The sequence below is a fragment of the Phalacrocorax carbo genome, chromosome 30 (genome assembly GCF_963921805.1).
Source record: "Phalacrocorax carbo chromosome 30, bPhaCar2.1, whole genome shotgun sequence".
NCBI classification, from domain to species: Eukaryota; Metazoa; Chordata; class Aves; order Suliformes; family Phalacrocoracidae; genus Phalacrocorax; species Phalacrocorax carbo.
Window position 1 is genome coordinate 1,285,786 of NC_087542.1, and position 19,002 is coordinate 1,304,787.

The 19,002-nt window shown below is 53.6% G+C and overlaps 1 protein-coding gene across 1 annotated transcript in view; it reads left to right on the forward strand.

Annotated features, from left to right (window-relative positions):
* Nucleotides 1–19,002, forward strand: part of WIZ (WIZ zinc finger) — a 58,470-nt gene that overhangs the window by 18,016 nt on the left and 21,452 nt on the right. The window contains 1 exon segment of the mRNA XM_064437127.1: nucleotides 17,455–17,515. Within this exon segment, the coding sequence (XP_064293197.1) occupies nucleotides 17,455–17,515 (61 nt within the window).

Here is a 19,002-nt window from a genome sequence, read left to right on the forward strand (position 1 = left end):
GAGGAGGTCAAAGGGTACTCAGCCCTTGCAGTGCTGGGGTTTGTCCTCCATCTGGGCTTTGGTGGGGTGATGAGACCTCCTAGTTTTAATTGTGAAGCATCGGAGTGAGTTTTAGGGATGTTTTTGGGGAAAACGTATGTTGTTCTTGCAACGTGGGTCTCCACGTGAATTGCTCCAGTATAGGAAATCATGCTTTGATTCGAACTTGGGTTGAGCAGAGAGCTCCAGGTGCCTCTAAACCTTTTTCTGGAGTGGAGCAGCTCACGTTGCCTGTCCCAAGGTGTGTTTGCCAACCGTTGGGCCAATTTTTTTTTTTTTATGGCCCGCCTTTGAATTCCATCCAGAAAAGATATGCAAGTCATAAGACCAGTCACCCAACGGAGTTGCAGCTCTTAATAATCTTGCCGTAACTCTTCAGGACTGGCCCTGGTGCCTACATCCAGTAGCCTTTTCTGAGGTTTCTTGCATGGGCAAGGGGCTGCCCCCAAAATCGTAGCTGTTTTCCAACATTGTCTCCTTCCTCGCTGGCATTGGGCTGAGTTTAAGCTGTTGGCTTTCAACCTCTCTTAACTGGGAGGTTGAGCTCACAGCCCCAGTAACCTTCCTCACTAGTTACCGCTTCGTCAGCCTCTTAGCCTGCGAACGGTGCCAGGAAAGATGTCATGTTGTTGCCTAGCAAATAAATAATTGAATACTTGAGTCCAAGACAACAGGCAGGGCTTAGCGGGAGCTGGGACGTGGAATACAGTTGGAAACCCAGAAGTTGCATGGAAAAAACCCACGCTATGTCTCCTGTAACGCAGGGGTAACAAAGCTCTCGCCTATGAATCTCTTCCCAAAGACTTTTGGGGTTAGTAGCTATCCACCCGTGCCATGGGTAAGCGCCAAAATAAGGATTTGATGACAGCACAAGGGTCGGATTGAGTGGTTGCTCATCAGCGCGGTGACGTCCCTGTGGGGTGGGAAGGTGGGTCACGGCGTGGTCCTCAGATGTGCCACCAAGAGAACGGGGTGAGTGTTGTTCAAGGTGTTTTCTTGCTGCGGGTGGTCTTTTGGTAACCAAAACCCACGGCCCTGAACGGACAAGGTCTGCGATGAGGAAGGGGTCCTGTCTCATGCGCGGCGGTCCTCCTCGGTGTGCTGGGAGAAGGTTTCGCACCCACATTCGGTAGCGGTTGTCCGAGCCGCGGAGCACCTGCCGTGCCCGTCTTTCGGTGTCTATAAATAACCTCCCAAATCCAGCACCCCCCCGCCTCCCCGAGCAGCCTCGCCGCTGTGCCGTCGCTTGTGCTAACCGGGCCACAGTTTAAAAATAAGCCAGGGGCAACAGTGGGCACGGCCGTGGATTCTCCTGCTGCCTTGCAAAGTAGGACATGGCCCAATCCTTCCTCTCCACTGGGTGTTTATGGGGAGGAGAGGTTCTGTACCAGTGCAAGCTTGGTTTTTTGGCCATGCAAAGCCAAGTTCTTGGTTGGGGCACGTGGGTGTAGATGCGTTGTGACTGCAGCGTTGGGTTTTTTGGGGTGGCTTGCTTCTGTCCTCCAGCCCAGGCTGCTCTTCTGCTCCATCCAGGCTGCCAGATGTCTGGAAAACCTCAGCAAGTGGCCTTAAATCTAGTCTTTTTTTTTTTTTCTCAGTATTGGGGGGAGTATTCAGGAGCATGTAAGGGATAAGTGCTTGTGGCAATGACCCCTTCTACAAGAGCAAACTGCTGCTGGGTCAAGCTGGGGATGGAGATACCGTAACCTTCTCCCAACCCCAGCAGAAATGAGCTAATGCTTCGGCACGAGGCCATGTTAATCCTTCTCTGGAGTTTGCTGCTGCTGAAAAAATGAAATTCATGTTTGCGCTGTGCTTCCTGCAGCACCGTGGCTGGCCGGTACTGTGGGGGATAACAAAAAAAGGCGGGTTTTAAGTATGTTAAAAGAGAACTAAAGAGAACATTGGTCTGTTATGCGATGAAGTTGGTTGCCTCATAAATAGGGATGAAGATAAAGCAGAGACACTTCATGCCTTCTTCACCCCTCTCTCTAAGACCAATGATGGGCCCTGGGACCCCATGGAGTTGAGTTGGGTTTGGGTTGGAGGACCACAACTTGGGGAGTGGCCAGCTCCCAGGTGACTTTGAACTTGTATGGGATTTGCCGCAGCAAGTGCATGCATGCAAATTTACGGGTCCTGACAGGATTCATCCCAGGGTACCGGGAGAGTTGGCCAATGTTCTTGTGAGACCTTTCTGTTATTTATCAAGGGTCTTGGGACTAGAAGCTAGTTCCCACGTTCCCTACTGGAAGCTAGCAAATGTTATTCCAATTCCCAAGGAGGGTAAGAAAGATGACCCCGGTAATTATAGACCTGTCGGTCTTGCTTCGGTGCCTGGTAAAATTATGGAGAAGGTTATTCTGAGAGTTATTGAAAAACACTTGAAAGACAATGCAGTCATTCGTCAAAGCCACTGTGGGTTCATGAAAGGAAAGTCATGTCTTCCTGACTGAATATCCTTTTGTGCAAAAGTTACCTGCCTCGTGGACGAAGGGAAGGCGGTGGATGTAGTTTGGGGGGATTTTAGCAAAGCTTTTGATATTGTTTCAGAGTAACCAGCATACAGCTAGACACAGGCCCAACACGTTGGGTGAACGGTTAGGTCAAGGGTCAGGCTCAAAGAGTTATCGTCAACAGGGCAACGTCTGGCTGGTGGCCAGTCACTAGTGGTGCTCTCTAGGGGGTTTTCTCTTCGGTGTCTCTATCGACGACCTGCACGCGGGAGTTGAGCAGTGATGATACTAAATTAGGAGAAGTGGTTGATTCCCTCGAGGCCTTACGGAGAGATCTCAACAGATCAGAGCATTGGGCAATTACCAGCTGGATGATGCTGACCAAGGACAAATGCCACATTCTGCACCTGGGATGGTGTTATCTGGGATATACATATAGGTTTGGGGCCAAGAGGCTTCAGTGCAGCCCTGCAGAGACAGATTTGGGGCCTCTGGTTGATGGGAAGCTCAAGAGGAGTCAACCACGTGCCCTCGTGGCCAAAAGGGCCACCCGTACCCTGGGGTGTGTGAGGCACGGTGCGGCCAACCGGCTGAAAGATGTGGTTGTCCGACGCCTTGGTGTGGCCTCACCTTGAGCCCCGTGGGCACTTTGGGGCTCCCCAGTCTAGGAAGGACGTAAAAATATCAGAACGCATCCAAAGGAGGGCAACAGAGGTGGTGAAAGGAGTAGGGGGCTTGTGAGGAGCGGCTGAGGGACACCGGGGTTGGTGAGCTCCGAGGAGACTGAGGGGTGACCTCGCTGATCTCTACAACTTCCCTGTAATGGGAAATGGAGGGGGAGGTGCTGCCCTCTTCTCTCGGGTCTCTGGTGATGGGGAATGGCTTAAAGCGGCATCAAGGGAAGTTCAGCTTGGCCATTAGGAAAGAGCTCTTCATAGAGAGAGGGTGGTCAAGCGCTGGAACGAGCTCCCCAGGGATAAGGTCATGGCCCCAAGCCTGGTGGTGTTCAAGAAGAGTTTGGAGAAAGCCCTCAGGTGGAGGGTTTAACTTTTAGGTTGCCCTGTGTGGAGTCAGGCGTTGGGCTTGATGATCCTCGTGGGTCTCTTCCAACCCAGGAGATTCTAAGAATGTTCCTTTCTTGCTGAAAGCTGTGCTCTAGAGACGGAGAAGAGACTTTCCAGCGAAGGCAGGACCTCGGGCATGGGAGGGGCAAGCCCCACTTCTGAGTCCTCCTCTGGGCACTCAGCAAGACCAAGCAGCAGATGGAGGAGTTGGGAGGATCACTCCCTAAGCTCCTGCCATACAACCGACCCTCTTCTCCTCCTCAAAACCTGTGCTACATCAGATGCGCTCCAGAAGGAGGGACGGACCCTGTCTGCTCTGGCTCTGCACGGGGTCGAAGGGCAGCCGGCAAATGAACATTTGCTCCTCTTCCTAGACGTGGTGAAACAGCGCTATTGCTGCACGCTTTCAATGTCCTTGTGTCATTGGGACACACTGGTTTCAACCCAGCCGGTGCTTTGTGGTTTTGGGGGAACCTAGCTGGTTTTAAGACATGATGTTCTTGCTGCGGAAGCGTGGTGTCCTTGTAGGAGAACTCGTGGCACTTATCCCACCTGGGTTTGTTTCTAGGGTGCAACGTGGAGCTGAGCAGCTGCTTCCCTTCCTCCCCAGTGGCACCATGTCTGGTTTGTCCTCCTTGTAACTGTGTTATCTGGTGTGTTACTATAGTTTTGGGCTGGCTGTGTGGTCAAAATCCTTCCTTTTCTTGCTGTGTCCTGAAAATCTGCTTATCTGTGGGAAGAGAATTTTGGGGCTTGGCCATCAAGGACTCCAAGATAGAAAAAAGGGTTAGTTTAAGGATGGAGGAGCCGGGGAACATATTTCTCCCCAGTTTGTACTGGATAGTCCCTGCAGAGATGGCCAAGTACAACCTTAATTCTAAGCCCTGGGAAGGGGCTGCAAATATTCTCATTTTATCTCGATTTTCCAGCAAGTGTTGCTGGTGTTCAGTCCCTTCTTGCTTATCTTGGGGCCAGAGTCCTGCTTGTCTTCGCTGGGGTGTTTAGGGGCCCCCAAGCCCTTCTCTATGTATGATAATTGAGTGGAGGAAAGATCTCAGCATCTTTTTGGGCTCCATCTCACAGTCCTTGTTGCTGGAGCCCAACGTGTCCTTGCCAGCCCCGACATGGGGGGTGAGATGGTGCCAGGCGAAGCCGCCCGGTGATTCTCCACCACAGCAATAAAACCAGGGCTTGGCACGGATGCTGTGCCAAGGCGGCCCCAAGAGCCCCTGCCCATGCCAAGGACCGAATCCAACCTCTTGGCTTGGTTTGAGGAAGCATCCGTGCTCAGCAAGCCTCGCCCATCAACGTCGCGTGCTCTCCAGAGCGCCCCAGCACGTACGCCAGCGTGATTAATAAGTGTTCCCAGGTCTTCGTGGCGGATGGTGGGTTTCTGTAACTGGAAAAGACAGCTCGTTACAGGCTGACAGCAACAAACAGCAAGAAGATCCCTCAGGAGCCTTCTCCGGTGGCCTTAGAGCATCCAAAACAGCCTTTGGGAATCTTCTCACCTGCTAACATTACAGGTATAAAGGAGCTGAGCCTTGTGGCTTCCCAGGGCTCCACCATCATTGCGTTTTCCGTGATTAAAACCCTTTTTTATTGATAGTGAAGCCAAAACCTGCCTTCAGATGGAGGAAAACATTGATGGGAGTGAAAGATGTGGGGTTGGAGGGACCTGGAGTGAAAAGGGGACGGTGATGTGAATCGCCTGCATTCATTGCCGGTAAAAACACTACCACTTTTATGGGAGCAGCCGAGATCTGCTGGAAACTTAATAGAGATGGATCCAAACAAGATGAGCTTGCAACAGAGTCTGGATGCCTTTCAAGCAGCTTGGAGAGAAACTGTTCTTTCATGAGATGCTGGATGTGTCCTCTGCTGACGAGGAAAGTTTTCTGCCGCCTGTCACATAAATCTTCCTTAAAGCTGGATGGAGCTGAGCAGGATCTAGAGGATGAATTTGCTTGAAGGCCTGATAACTCTAAGGGAAATAAAAAAAAATTGAAAGGTTTTAAAGGATCGGAATCGCCTCTGAAAAGGCTCAATTTGGGCTCTTAGCTGCCGGTAAAAGACTTGAATGGAGGGCTGGCACCCTCGGGCAGTGCTCTTTCTCACTTGCCTTTTGTTTTTAAAAGGCTCGGTAATGGGGGAAATGCAGAATTGGAAACACCTCGGGTAGAAAATACCCTGTTAAACAGGTATTTGCACCCTGGTTTGCAGAGGGTGGTTTCCCCCGCATGGTGAGGCAGCTGTAAAACCCGGTGCAGGTACTTGGATGCAGGACCCACCGCGGGCAGCATCCCTCGGAGGGAGACCACGATGCTCGGGGCAATCCCTGTCCCACCAGATTTAAGGGTATGGCCAGGAAACCGTGAGGGTTTTAAGCGGTAGAGGAATGGCCAGGTTTTACAGAGCATCCGCACCTGGTCCGTCAGCTTTGGGAGATGGCTCGGTGCCATGCCGGCGTGCTCGGGGCTGTACGAGGCAGGGATGGTTAAGGAGAGCTTGCAAAAAAAGATGTCGTAGTGGGGTTGAAATGTCTTTTTAGGGTGTGGACTTAGAGCAGATGCTTCCCCTGCCCGAAGCAGGCAGCAGGCACTGGAGAGCAATCGGCGTTTAGGAGCCGGAGTTGCATCTCGACCCTATTCAAACCCCAGCATTGTTTTCTGAAGCACGTGAAGGTTTTGCTGGAGGTTTTTCCAGGCTCAAAGCAGGAGGTTTTTGAGGCTGAGAGTTACCATCGCGGGGCCAAACGGGGTTGGTGCTGTCCCGAGAGGTGCTGTTGGCCAAGCGCGTTCAGCGCAAGTGATGCTGAGAGGTGGTAGCATTGTCCACGCGCGGCGGAGGAAGGAGCAGCGTCATCCTCCTGACCTGATGCAGGATCAGCCCAAGGTTTGGGGCGCTGAGTGTTTCCTTGCCCCACCATCTCATCCTGGTTCCTGTGGGAGCCTTGGAAATACCACCAGAGCCTGGAATCCTGCAAACATTTGGAGTATCCTGGGATACTCCTCGACCCTGATTATCAGGCTTGTACCACCGGATTTTGCCTTTCTCTTGGAGGAAATACAGTGCAAAGCTTTGCCTCGCAGCGCCTGGAGCTTTTTGGATGGGTCTGGGCTCTGCATCCCCCCACGCTGGGGCTGGGAGCAGGGCATGGCTCCAGTGCATCCCCCCAGGCTCTGCAAATACCCTGAGAGCTAAGAAAACCCAAGTATAACTCATGTCCTCTGGCCGGGGAGTGCAGGGAGGCTGGAAATAAGAGCAAAGCTCCTCGCTGGGAAAGTGTCGGGTTCCCGCTCGGCCGTGCCAAGCTAAACAAGCCACGCTGTTCGTCTGCTCGCAGCAGAAGAGCTGGTTTTCCCTGTGGTAGCCCTTCCTCGCACCTGTTTCAGTTTTGGTTAATCTCACTTGTAGACCAGCGATGAAACCCTGCACGGGGTCTCAGCGTGGACTCCTTGACCCGTCGTGCGTGGAGTTTCAGGGAGAAACGGGGGGGTGTGTGTTTCATCTCGTTAAATTTGCCAGAGGTTTTCCAGCAGGGAGCGGATGCCTGCAGAGCGAGTTCAAGCTGCTGACAACGGGCTGGCTTTTCTCTGCTGCCTTTCGAAGTCATCTCTGAACTGCAGGTTGCAAACCACAACTAGCTAGATATAATTTTTTTTTTCTTCTATTTTTTTTGGTGTGTTTTTTCTTTTTCCCTCCCAACCACACCGTTGGTGACTCACAGCTCCCATGTGATCGCCGAGTGCAGCAGGTCATCTGTCATCCGGCTAACGAGCTTCCCATCCCGTTGTGGTCGATCATCCCTGTCTCTCTTCTGATTCCTGGGATTACCTCCAGCATTTTTGGCACAAAATCCCCATCCTTTTCCCTCGGGGTGCTGCTGCCTGGCTCTCCTCCACATCAGGGACCTTTCTAATGCACCCTTTGGGCTCAGGAGCAGGTATGGGACATCACCAGCGGCTCCTCAGGCTCTCCAGGAGACTCTTCAGTGCAGCCCCGCAATATTTCCTTCCCAGTTGAGTCTTTGCCCCCATAGATGGTTTCTCCAGTGGCTTTAATGATCTTCCGTAAATCTTCCTCTGTGTTCACGGGTCCTGCTGGTTCTTTCACTGCTGCGATGCTTCTCCTTCTCTACCTTGAGTAGGTTGGTGTCGCTTGGTCTCCAAAGCCCTCGCAAACCTTTACCATTGGGTTGCGGTGGCCAAAACCACAGTGGCCAAAACCACGGTGGAGACCCCCCAGCCCCTGAGGTCCCTGGGCTGCTGCGGGGACGTTTTCCGGCTCCGTTGGTCGTGGAAGGGTGCGGCCCTTCCTCCGGGCAGATGGCTCGTCCTCTCCTGGCTCTGCTCTTTGGCTCACAGACCTGCAGGTTGGCCTCTTTCTTGGAAAAGAAACCGCGTGTCACTGTGCAGCTCTTTCTGAGAAGATGACAGTGCCCAAATGGTCGAGGTTTGGGAGATAAAAATTTTAATGTCTTCTTGGCCAACCTGGGTGGCCCTGGCAAGCCCTACAGGGGGTGGAGGGACGCCGCTGCCCCGGGAGAGCTGAAGGGAAGCATTTGAAGCTGCGGTGTGGCTCCCATCCAGACATTTAACATCTCCTTTCCACCCTGCTGGGACTTCTCCAGCCCTTGGTGACCAGTGAGATGAGGCACCTCATCCTTTTTCCTCCTCGATCGGAGCTCAACAGGAAGGCGGGGTCGCTTGTAGAGCGGCTTCGGTGGGCGACCGAGTCATCCTGTGCCGCTCTTTTCTCCAAGGGAAATGTGCAGATGCTCGTGGTGGGATGGGTGCCTGGAGCTGCCGGCTCCCCTGCACATCCATGTTGAGGTCCTGCTGCTCCGGCTCGGGCGTAACGTGGCGCTCACCAGCCCCGTGCCAGTACAGCGTCTCCAGTTAAGCCTCGGTTAGTGTCCTGCATCCAGATGTTTATGTGAAGTCTGTGAAATCGTGGCAAGCTCTCGCTGACCATAAACATCCCGGGGAGCGGAGCCAACGTCTCTAGATGTGTCATGCTTCCTACGGCTCCGTCTTCCAGAAGCGCGCAAAGCTTCCTGAGCTCTGCTGACTCGGGCAGCTTGAACGCGAGCCCACGCACACGAGCCAACAGGCGCTGGCTTAGTTTAGGGGTTTGTTTTTTTTTCCTTCCTCCAGTGTGAGCAGTTTGCTTAAACCCAGCTGTCCTCACGGGACCCCTGCACTTGGGTCCCGTCTTGAGAATCGACAGCGGCGTTGGATGGGTGATTCTTTATTTCAGAGCCAGACACAAGGGTCTCTTGGGTGATTCTTTACTTCCCCTGAGCCAAAACACGAGGATCTCTTGGAGGATGATGAGCTCGTGCACGGGGAATGGTGTGTTTCAGCAGGAGGGTTGTTGCTCTTATCAGTGATCAGCGCTGGGAGAGAAGTGCTTGACTTGAGCGTAAGTGGACGGTTGGTGCCAAACCGATGCCAAAACTCCGAGCTTTGCATCGAAGGAGCGACAAACGCGGCTGCCGAGCACGCAGCAAAGACATTGCATCCCGGGGATGGCCCACGGAACAAGCTGGGGCGCTCTCGATAACGCAGGGGTCCCATCCAGAGAGGTTCGAGCGGCTTTTTGTACAGATGCAACACGCACCGATCTGTCCGGACCGGCAAGAATGAACTCTGGAGCCGCTGGATGGAGCGTGCCCAGGCACAGCCAAGCCGACAGACAGCCAGGGTGCCGGGTCTGCGTTTCGAGGAGAAGAGTTAAGCTTGGGCGTGACAGCGATGGCAGGGAAATCCTGCACGATGAGAAGTGAGCGAAGGATAACCAGGGCTCGTGGCATCAGGGGAACCCCCATGGAAAATGGGTGCTGGTGGGGCTGAAGCCGTTTGGTGGTGTTTTGGGATTTTTTTTCGTCTGGGTCTGCGGTGCATCGCTTGGCCTCGCTTGCCCAAGTGGGATGCTGGAAAGGGGCTGGGGCTGGGGGGGGGGGGGGCGAGTCTTGCATGCCTTGCTCTGAGCGGCCGGTTCACTGGGACGAGCCGGAGCTCGCTGGGATGCTGAGTCAGCACATCCAGCGCCCTCCCCTTGCAGCCGTGCCGTTCCCCACCTCCATCTGCTGCCGAGACCACTTCCTGAGCAGGCGTTGCCTTTCCAACTGCTCGAGGGAGAACCGGTTGCGATAGTGGGGACAGGATAACCCTGGAACCGCTGCTGGTGACGGAGGCGAGAGGGACCTGCTTGTACCCGAGCGCATGGTAGGACGCGGGGCCGTGCGGCCATGGTCTCGCGTGGGGTTTTGGGATCTGTGGTGTCCTGGCAGAGTGAAAACAAATCCTATTTTGCATCTAGAAATCAAAGAAGGGACCCAGTAGACAGAATCGACTCTGTGCAGGGTTGTGATCCTCCTCCTCTGTGAAAGGAGAGTGGAAGCCCATGGGCTTGATTTTAGGGCAGGTGGGAGCTGGAGAGGGAGACCTGTGCTTGTCCCAAAGGCCATCCGTTGGGAAGGGTGGGCACTCGCGCGTTGCCTCAAGGTTTCCCTGTGCCCGTTGAGACCTGCAGCCGTCACCGCATGTTGCTGGTGGATGGGGAACGCAGGGTGGCTTTGGCCTGGAGCCAATGTGGCCTCCGGGGTCGTCTCCTCTGGGAAACATCTGTGTGTTCATCCTCGCTCCGTGGCTCATGATTGTCTTTAAAATTTTCTAGTAACGCTGATATGGGGGTGTTGCAGGTTTTGGCAGTGCCCGGAGGCCTCCTGCTCTGGGGCTCCTGGTGGCGTGGTTTCTCTTGCCAAGAGCTTTCTGGACTTGGTAGGACCAGGACGTTGTACCTGTCCTCCAGGTTGTCCTGGTGTCTCCCCAGAGGTTGTGCTGATCCCTGGCCTCCTAAATACCTTTCTGATGTCTTGCACCCAGCTCCTCTTGGTGGAGAGATCCTGCATGAGTCACTGTGGTGAGATAAGCGTCAAGCTGTGGAGAAGAGCTCTGACCTGCTCCTCTGGCAGTTGCCTTTGTCCCTCCCCAGAGGTATCTGCAGTCCTTGCTTTTTGATCCTGATCCCATCTTTCCCAGTAATTCTCTATGTTAGACCCACTGAAACAGCTCAGAAAATGAGCTTAGCTGGTGCAAGGGGTGACGGGGACGCGTGGTGCCGACAGGACGGATGGGACCACGGCTGCCAGCGCTCGGTGCGCCGTTTGCCATGGTTTTGGAGCTGGTCTAAATTCATGCAAGCTCTACGCTGCCTGCAGAGTCCTGCCTCCTCTTTTTGGGTCACCTCCAGCATGGCTAAGCACCTCAAGGAGCCAGAGAGACCACGTATGGATGGCTCTGCCCCTGCTGGGATTACTACGGCTTGGTGTGGCCTCGGCGAGTCAATGGGAGAATAATCTGGCGTTTAGTAACAGCGGTGCAAGGATCCCATAGGATCCTTTGGCTGGGGAGCACCAAGCTGCATCTATTTAGGATGCTTTTACGCCTACGTTGGGTTTTTCACCTCGTTACGGGGCTGGACATCGTTCTTTCATCAGCAGAAGTCTGCTTTACCCCCTCACAGCAATGATAGAGTCCTCCAAGCTCCGGAGTCCAGCCAATGTCTCAAGATGAGCAAAGTCCCAGCCCAGGCAACAACCCCCAGGCCAGAGCGTGGGTTAAAACACGAGCAGCTCCAACCGGTGGGTTATTCATCCTGCTGCGACGAGCTGATCCCCTGGTGTGTGAGCCTGTAGCGTTCATCTCCTGGGACTAGAGCAGGCATGTTGGGGGACGTAAGTGTTTATCCACTCTTCATGGACTGCTGTCGCTTGGGCCCTTTGTGGTGCCTTTTTCCTGCCTGTGCAAAGTCCAGCAGCAGAAATATCAACACCTGGGTGCTGGTTGCACAACCCTGGGCATTTCCAGCCCTTAAATACACAAACTTCCAGCACCCTGCACCTGCGGAGGGGTGAAGGGACCCACGTTGCTCCTGGGAAGCCCAAGCAGAAGAGAACGTGGAGCCGTCGGTGTCGCATGAACGCAACGGCACCATCCCCAGCTCCGTCAGCAGCCGCCGAAGCCTGAGTCAGATGAGACGTGGTGTGCTGCCAGCAAATTGTGCTTTGAAGAGCTCCTGTCCTCAAGGTCATCTGCCCGCAGGCTTAGGAGCGTCCTTAAATACTGCCCTGAACTGCCATGCGACGCAAAGGAGAAAGAAATGTCTCTCGTTTCGATCTGCAAATGGCCGAGAGCTTCCATCGGAGCAGGACCTGGAGCTGCGTGCAGGAAAACCAAACCCAAACGTGCCCGTTTTCAGGAGAAAACGTGAAGTTAGTGTCACCGGCCAAGCCCTCCCGCAGCAAAGCCTGTCCTCGCGCCAGCTCGTCTGTATTCAGGAGCGTGAGCAAAATCTCCAGCTTGCTTCTGGCAAGCCACAGCAAGGGGTTGGAGAACACGATCGTCTCGTCTGGCTTTGGCGAGAGCGTTTGGACGCGCGCGTGAGACTGTGGGTGAAACGATTTCTGCTGGAGGGTGGCTGTTGTGAGCAGGAGCGACGCCGGGCTCTTGGGACAGAGGAGTAGCGTCTACCCCAGGGATTTGGGGCAGGAATATCATCGAAGAGCTTGAATCTGACACGTGTAGAGCACCCAGGTTGCTCATCCAGGTGCTTTCGGTGGATGGGGGGATGCCGGGGTGCAGGCAGTCGTCTTTTCTTGTGCGAGGGAAAAGCTCTGCCGTGGAGCATCTCGTGATGCTCAGGCAAAGCCCCTGCCTTCACGTGGGAGCTGTTGGTCCTATTTAGAGGGGGTTGGAGAGGAGAGAGCTGCTAGTTGTACCCTTGTTTGCAGGATCTCTGTGTTTTGCTTCTCCTGTCCCCTGCTTTCAGCCTGGAGCCGCCTGCCCCTGCGTGGGGATGTCTGCATTGCTGAGCAGAAGTATTGACGGTGCCTTTGCCCACGAAACACCCCTGTTCGTACTGTAAACACAAGCCCAGCTCGGGCTGGACCTGCTGTGGCTCTGCCAGCATGGACGTGGCCTTGGAGCGGTCTTCTTGCATGGCTGCTTTGGGCTGGAAGAGCCAAGTTTGGGGCTGTGGGATGGATTTGGAGATGGGCTGGTATGTGGGAAATGAAACTCCTGCTTCCCTGCCTTTCCAGTGAGGTCTTGAGGAGTTAAATGTCTCCTATGGCGTCGGGGGCTGGAAAACTCACCCCATCCATTTGCCATCATATAGCCCCGGGTGACTGAACGTTTCCAGCGTGGGATTCCTCACTGCACTGGTGACAAACCCAAATCTGCGCCGTCCGATGCAGCAGAAGTCCCCATGGCTGGGCTGGGTGCTAGCACACCGGTAAAAACCCAGCCGCTCGGCGCCGGCACCGCAGCGGCACGGAGACGTGGCATTTTCCCACCGCTATTGAGCGATAATCCTGCTGTGCGGGTCCGTCTGCTGGGTTTTTCGGTACCACTGGTTGCTCTCGTGTTTTTGGACAGCAAAAGGCGACGTGTTGAGCTAATTATTGTTTTTTTCCAGGTTATTTACAATATGTAGAAGCTGTATCAGCTGGTGGTGCCAATGAGTGATCCTTCCAGTACCTTTTGCTCTCAGACACCCAAGATTAAAATGTGAGCCTTAGGTAGGAGCTAGTCTTCAACTCCAGAGCTAAATCTACGCCTTGCAACATCTTGCGTTACTCGGAAGATGATGCAATAACTCACCCCTTGCCTAATACCATTGCTCAAATGGCGATGTCCTTCAGCCTGGCTGTAGAAGAGCTAAAATATCTCTTCTTGCCTCTTTTTTTCAGTTTGTTTAGATAGGCTGGAAAAAAAACAAAGCCTGGGAGAGCATGTGTAGGCTCAGTGAAGGCTTTTTGGAGGCAATCAGCTGGTTTTGAGGGCTTTTGGAAGCTCTCAGATTGCTCAGAAAAGTTGTATTGCAAATTCCTGTCCAACTTGCTTAATTTTTGATGTCTGTTGAGTCTAGTTGTGGTCTAGGCCAAGTCATAACCCTCTGGAGGAAGCTCTTTTTTCCCTCCCTTGGCTGGAGACCGGTTCATCCCACCCTCAGAACGGTGTCTTTTGGAAGTGCCGGTCCTTCTGCAGCGGAAACCCAGCTGATTTTTTGGGAGCTGCTGGAGGGCTGGAGTTGGAGTTGAGTCTCCTTCCTCATCTTGTACCGCTGGGATATGAGATGCAGAAAGCACGTGGAGGCCAGGCAGGCGTCCTTCCTCCCATCCTGGAGGACTGCGTGGAAGGGAAACCTGTTGCGTTCAGGGGACGGAGCCTTACACGGTTTGATGTTTGGGAAATAATAGTATTTTAGTTTTCCTTAAAATCTTCACTCCTTTATGCTCTAGTAAACTGTCACTAGACACCTCTTGGGAGCTGGGTAGAAAACTTTCAGGAGAATATAGTTTCTTGGCTGAACACTTCAGAAGAGAAATCCTCTCCCTGTTTCAAGGTGGTCTAGCATCTTGATGGAAACCACTGTCCAAAAGACCTCTTTGCTTTAGACTCTTGAAATTCTTTGGGCCTTTAACCCTAAAAGCACAGAATAATTGAGGTTGGAAGGACTCTCCAGGGGTCTTCATCCCATCCCTGTGCTCAAAGCACAGCCAACTTCAAAGTTAGGTTGCTCAAGCCCCATCCAGTTGAGTTTTGGGCAACTCTAGGGGTGGAGATCCTCCACACCTCTGGCCTCTTCCAGAACTGTTCCTCTCCCACAGGGAGGAGTTTCCCACATTGTGACTTCCTTGTCCTCTTATTGCCCCTGTCCAAGAGGAGTTTGGCTTCGTCTTCTCTACACCCTCCAATTAGTGGCTGAAGGCAGCATCTTCATGCTCTCATCTTGAAGCGGAACAAGCCCAATTCCACCAGCCTGTCTTCATCCATCACCTCCTCCAGTCCCCGATGGCTGGGGGCCTTCACTGGGCTGGCTTCATTGGATGTTGGATCTATCAACACCTCTGTCGCCTCCTGCTTGCTAATTATTACAGCTACCATTTGGTGTGTCGTTAGTCTCAAAATACACGTTGAGTAGCTCCGGTACAAAATCAGCTGGACTTTTTGTGTAGGAAGCATCTGCCATACAAAGAGGGGTGATGTGGAAGAGCACCCTGAAGTGCATCCTGGTGTCTTCTGGGGTGGTGGGGATGGTTTAGGCAAAATTTTTGCACCTTGATATGCTCAAACCTCTTGAGTGGCCGTTAACCTCTGCTTATCAACCCTGACCTTGATGGTCTCGATGAGCTGGGGCTCTTTTGGCTCTTCTGGAGATGCTGGTATCTGTAAATCCATGACCTCTGAAATGCGTTATGTGATTAACCATCGTTTAATTTGTCTAGAGTTGGGTCTGCCACATGTAGGAGAGCTCCTGGTCTCCGCATAACCACTCACATACTGGGAAACTCATGGGTTTTCCCTTATCTTTGGCTTTTTGTGTGTGTTTTGGCCACCAGCTTTGTTGCAGGCTCATGTGATGACTTGATTATTATTTTTTTTAAATGTCCCGATGTCTGCCTGGGTTGCGTTAACTCCTGGAATAGAGGAAAAAAACAGAGGAGAGATCTGTGGCCCCAATACGAGAGTGTTTGACCTCTTGGAGGAGAGACCGTGAGCTGAAAAATGAATTCAGATTTGCCGTGCTCTCCCGGGAGAAGCTGCAGCTACGCTCCTGTGGTTAGAGGAGCAGCTCTTGCTGGATTACCATAGAGGGTAAATTTGAGCCTCCTAGGTCCAAGACATTAAACTCCCTCATCTCTCGCTGTTTCCAAGAAACCAGGATTTGCAGGGAGTGCAGTTACGTGCTCATCAGGAGAAAGATAAATCACCGCATGTTTTCCTCTAAAGGAGACAGTTTCTAAAAATAGTCGCCGTGCTGGAGCTCTGGAGAACAAAAGAGTCCCTGGAAGGCTCCTGCCACTGTCCTTTCTTGGCGATCGGTGCTCTCTGCCCCTCTCCATCCACACGCTGGGGATTTATGGAAGTGTTTAAAATCTGCCGATTTGGGAGGGTTGGGTTTTTCCCCCAGCATTCCCGCCCTGGCCCTTTGGTGACTCAGGCTTTCCTGAATGAATGCTGCCCGTCTCCCGTGACCTTGGCAGCTTGGCCCTGGGTCCTGCCGGCCTTCTGAAAAATGATTTTGAGGCCAAAAGGACCTAATCTGGGAGCCAGGGCTGCTGCCATCTCTCTAGGACAGGCTCTGACGGTGCTGATGCTGGTTAAACCCCGGTGATGTGCGTGGTCCCAGCTCTGCATCTAGATGAAAGAGCTCCAACCCCATCATCTCTGGATAAGAACTACACATTGGAGATGCTCAGCCTTAAAAGTCTCGGCTCTAAGGAGGCTCACTTCAGATGTCAGAAGGATGGGAAGCCAACTCTGGCTTTTCACGTCCCTCCTCTGCTTTTGGGGCAGGTCCTGCCCTGCCTCCCCCATCTCCCTAACCAGTGTGGTGACCTAAATACCACGTTCCTCCTGGTTTTACGGCACATAACCTGTAATCCATAGAACAAATGCAAACTGCGAGCGGCTGCGTCCGTCTCGGAGGGGATGTGGGTCAGTTTGGGCTGTAAAGGCTCTCATGGGCTGAGCCTGCAGGCGGTTGCAGCAAAACCCATCTCCTTCGCTGTGTGTTTCCGAAGCACTCCTTGTTTCCTTCCCAGGACGTGCAGGTTGATCCTGTTCTCTCTCATCTTTGTGTTCAACATTAATGGCTCTCTGGGTAGTTGGATGGTGCCTGGTGAAGGCTGAGCTGCTTCTTGCATGTTCCTTTTCTCCATGAGCCCCATGCGTGGCTGGTGCTGGGTCTGCACCCTTCATCAAGCTGGTGGTGCCTCCTTCCCATGGTCTCGTGGTTATTTCCACCGTGCTGGTGAGCTCTGAGCAACTCTTGGGCTGCTGGGCATTCCGTGACCCAAGATGATGATGGGAGCAGGGGTGTGGGACAATTCCTTGTCCTAGCAGCAAGCTTGCTTGCCTGGGGCTGGTTCACAGCAGGAAACAACGTGGATTCACTTAGCTACGCCTCGGCTTCCCCAAGCTCCCAGCCTTGCCTGTAATAACAAGTGAGTCCTTGCTTTCCATATGGCTGGGAGAGGCGACACGTGGCTGGACCAGGTTGGGGGGGGATCCGGCATGAGGAGCGAGACCCCCACGTCCTGCCCTGAGCTCAGCCCCAGCTAATGAAGCCTCTGGGCCATGTAGGTTCTTTCCAGGCGTCTTTGTTGGACACAGGCATTCCTTCTCCTGAGGAAGGGCATATCTGGGTCCGATATATCTCAGCAGATCCTGCAGATCTTCAGGAGGCATTTGCCTACCTGTCGTTGCTGCCCGAAATCCTGCCTTGCATCTTCTTGCGAGCAGGCTTGGAGGTGATTTAGCCTAGGAGCCGTCCTGGGGATTTGGCCAACACCGGAGTGAAGCAAAGCTCCTCCAAGCTCCAGATGATGCTTGGGCTTCTGGAGAAACCCTGGGTTGCTGGTCCAAGGGCAGGGAAGCACAGTGGGACCAGTGAGCCCCGTCTGTAGAGTGGAGGGAACCAGTCGTCTTCGTAGGGTGGGCCAAGACAACCCTTGTCCAGCTGTTCATCCGTGGCTCCGTGCTGGATGCCTCTCCAGTGAGCAGGGGCGGCAGAAGCGCGGCCAGCGGCGTGTGCATCTTCCCGTTAAACTGCTTAGCTGCAGGAACGATTATACATCAAATAGTTGCGCGCGGGATTAAACCCTCTTAAGTGTGGCTTGGAAATCCTCCTGTAATCCGGAACTGGCTGTAGGAGGGAAGGACGGGCAGCAGGAGCAGAGGGGGTTTATCTGCTGGGAAAGCTTTTTTAACACACACACACACACACACACACACACACACACAAAATCACTTTATTGCAAGTTGTGTTGAAGAAGCCTCACTTGGGCACTGACCTTAGAGCTTTCCTCTCTGTTGCAGATGAGCCTGATCCTGCCCTCTCTGGTGCCGTCCCAGCCACAGTTCACAGGACCGAACTCGGGTAAGTTCCCAAGGGATGCCGTAGAGTGGGGAGCACCCGGGAGCCTCTCTCCACTTGCTAATGGTACTCCAGTTACACAAAGCCCCAGAACATCTCCCTGGCTGTCCCTGAAGAGGGTTGTCCCACCACCGAGGACACCAGCAGGTCCCTTCGGAGCCAGCCAGTACAGTCCCCTCGCTGCAGAGCGGTGTTGGCTGCTCTAAATTCATCTCATTTGTCCTGCTTCCCAACAAACCACCCTGCTTCTGCCGATGATAAATTACCCCTCGGGGCCATCCCGGTTCCCCTTGGAGCCGCTGGGGCTGTCCCTGCTGCGAGGGAGAGATGTTGGGAGGTGGATGCTTGATTTGGTCATGTTGGGTGTCCTGAAGCTGCTAAAGGGTGTCCCAGATAGCTCTGAGCACCCTGGAAAAGGCAGATTTTGGGGTGCCAGCCCAAGGCTCGTGCAAGGCAAGGGCCCTTGTCCCTCATGGCATCGGGGACCCGCGCCTGGCTCAGAATCGCTCTCCGTCTGAGCTTGTCTAGTAACGCAACCAATGCCCAGCACGTTTTAATGGTCTTATTTTAGTATCTGCTGTTGACTGATCCTTCCTGGGCCAGCGGTTTCCTTAGTGAGTTATTTTTAATAACGTTTGCAGGGTTTACGGTGCATATGGGAATCACATTTCCCTGATATCAAGCCACAGACAATGGTGAGCCCGTCCTCCAGTCCGCAGTAATTCCTCCAGAGTAAAAATAGGGAAAGGTTTGGAGCTGGGAGGGCGAGCGCAGGGTGGGTGGGAGGGTCGGTTCGCCCCTAAACTTGGCTTTTTCCAGGAACAAGCTGGAAATAAATAGGTTTAAAAAGAAGAGGCGAGAGAGGCAGTGCGAGAACCATGTGGAACTGGCAGCCCTGCTGTCTCCAACAAAGGCGCTTTGTTCTCCTGGCAGCACAACTTGACCCATGAGATAGTGTTTTGCTGGCCCTGGAGCAGCTCCTTGCACGAGGTCTCGAGTCACCGGGCTTCTCCGGGTGGCAGGCTCCGCGGCCTGGCAGGTTTCTTCCCTAGGGATGGTTTAGTGGAGAGCAGGAGCCGGGATGTGGTGGTTTGCATCCGGCTCTTGGCCATGCATCTGAGCCACGGGTGCTGCATAGAGAAGCGGGGCAAGAAGCTGGCTGTGGAGGACAGAAGCGGGGTTGCATCCTTAGGGCAGGGATGGGGACGTGGGGGAGTTTTGCCTCGCTCTGCAGCTCAGTGGACACCCCAAGTCTGCTCTGTCCCAGAGCTGGCATCTGTCAAACCCCCGTGAAGCTGCCTTCAGGGACACCAGGGCTTCTGGGTCGCTTGGATCCCAGTTCAGAAGCCTAAATGTGGGGATCTGGTGCTATTTGAGGCTTTCTGCTTCCCCACTGAGTCTCTCACCACCCTAGCAGAAGGGCTTGAGGCTCTTAGATCCTGTCTCATAACTGTTGGTCCCATGCAGATGTCTCCAATCCCTCAAGGCAT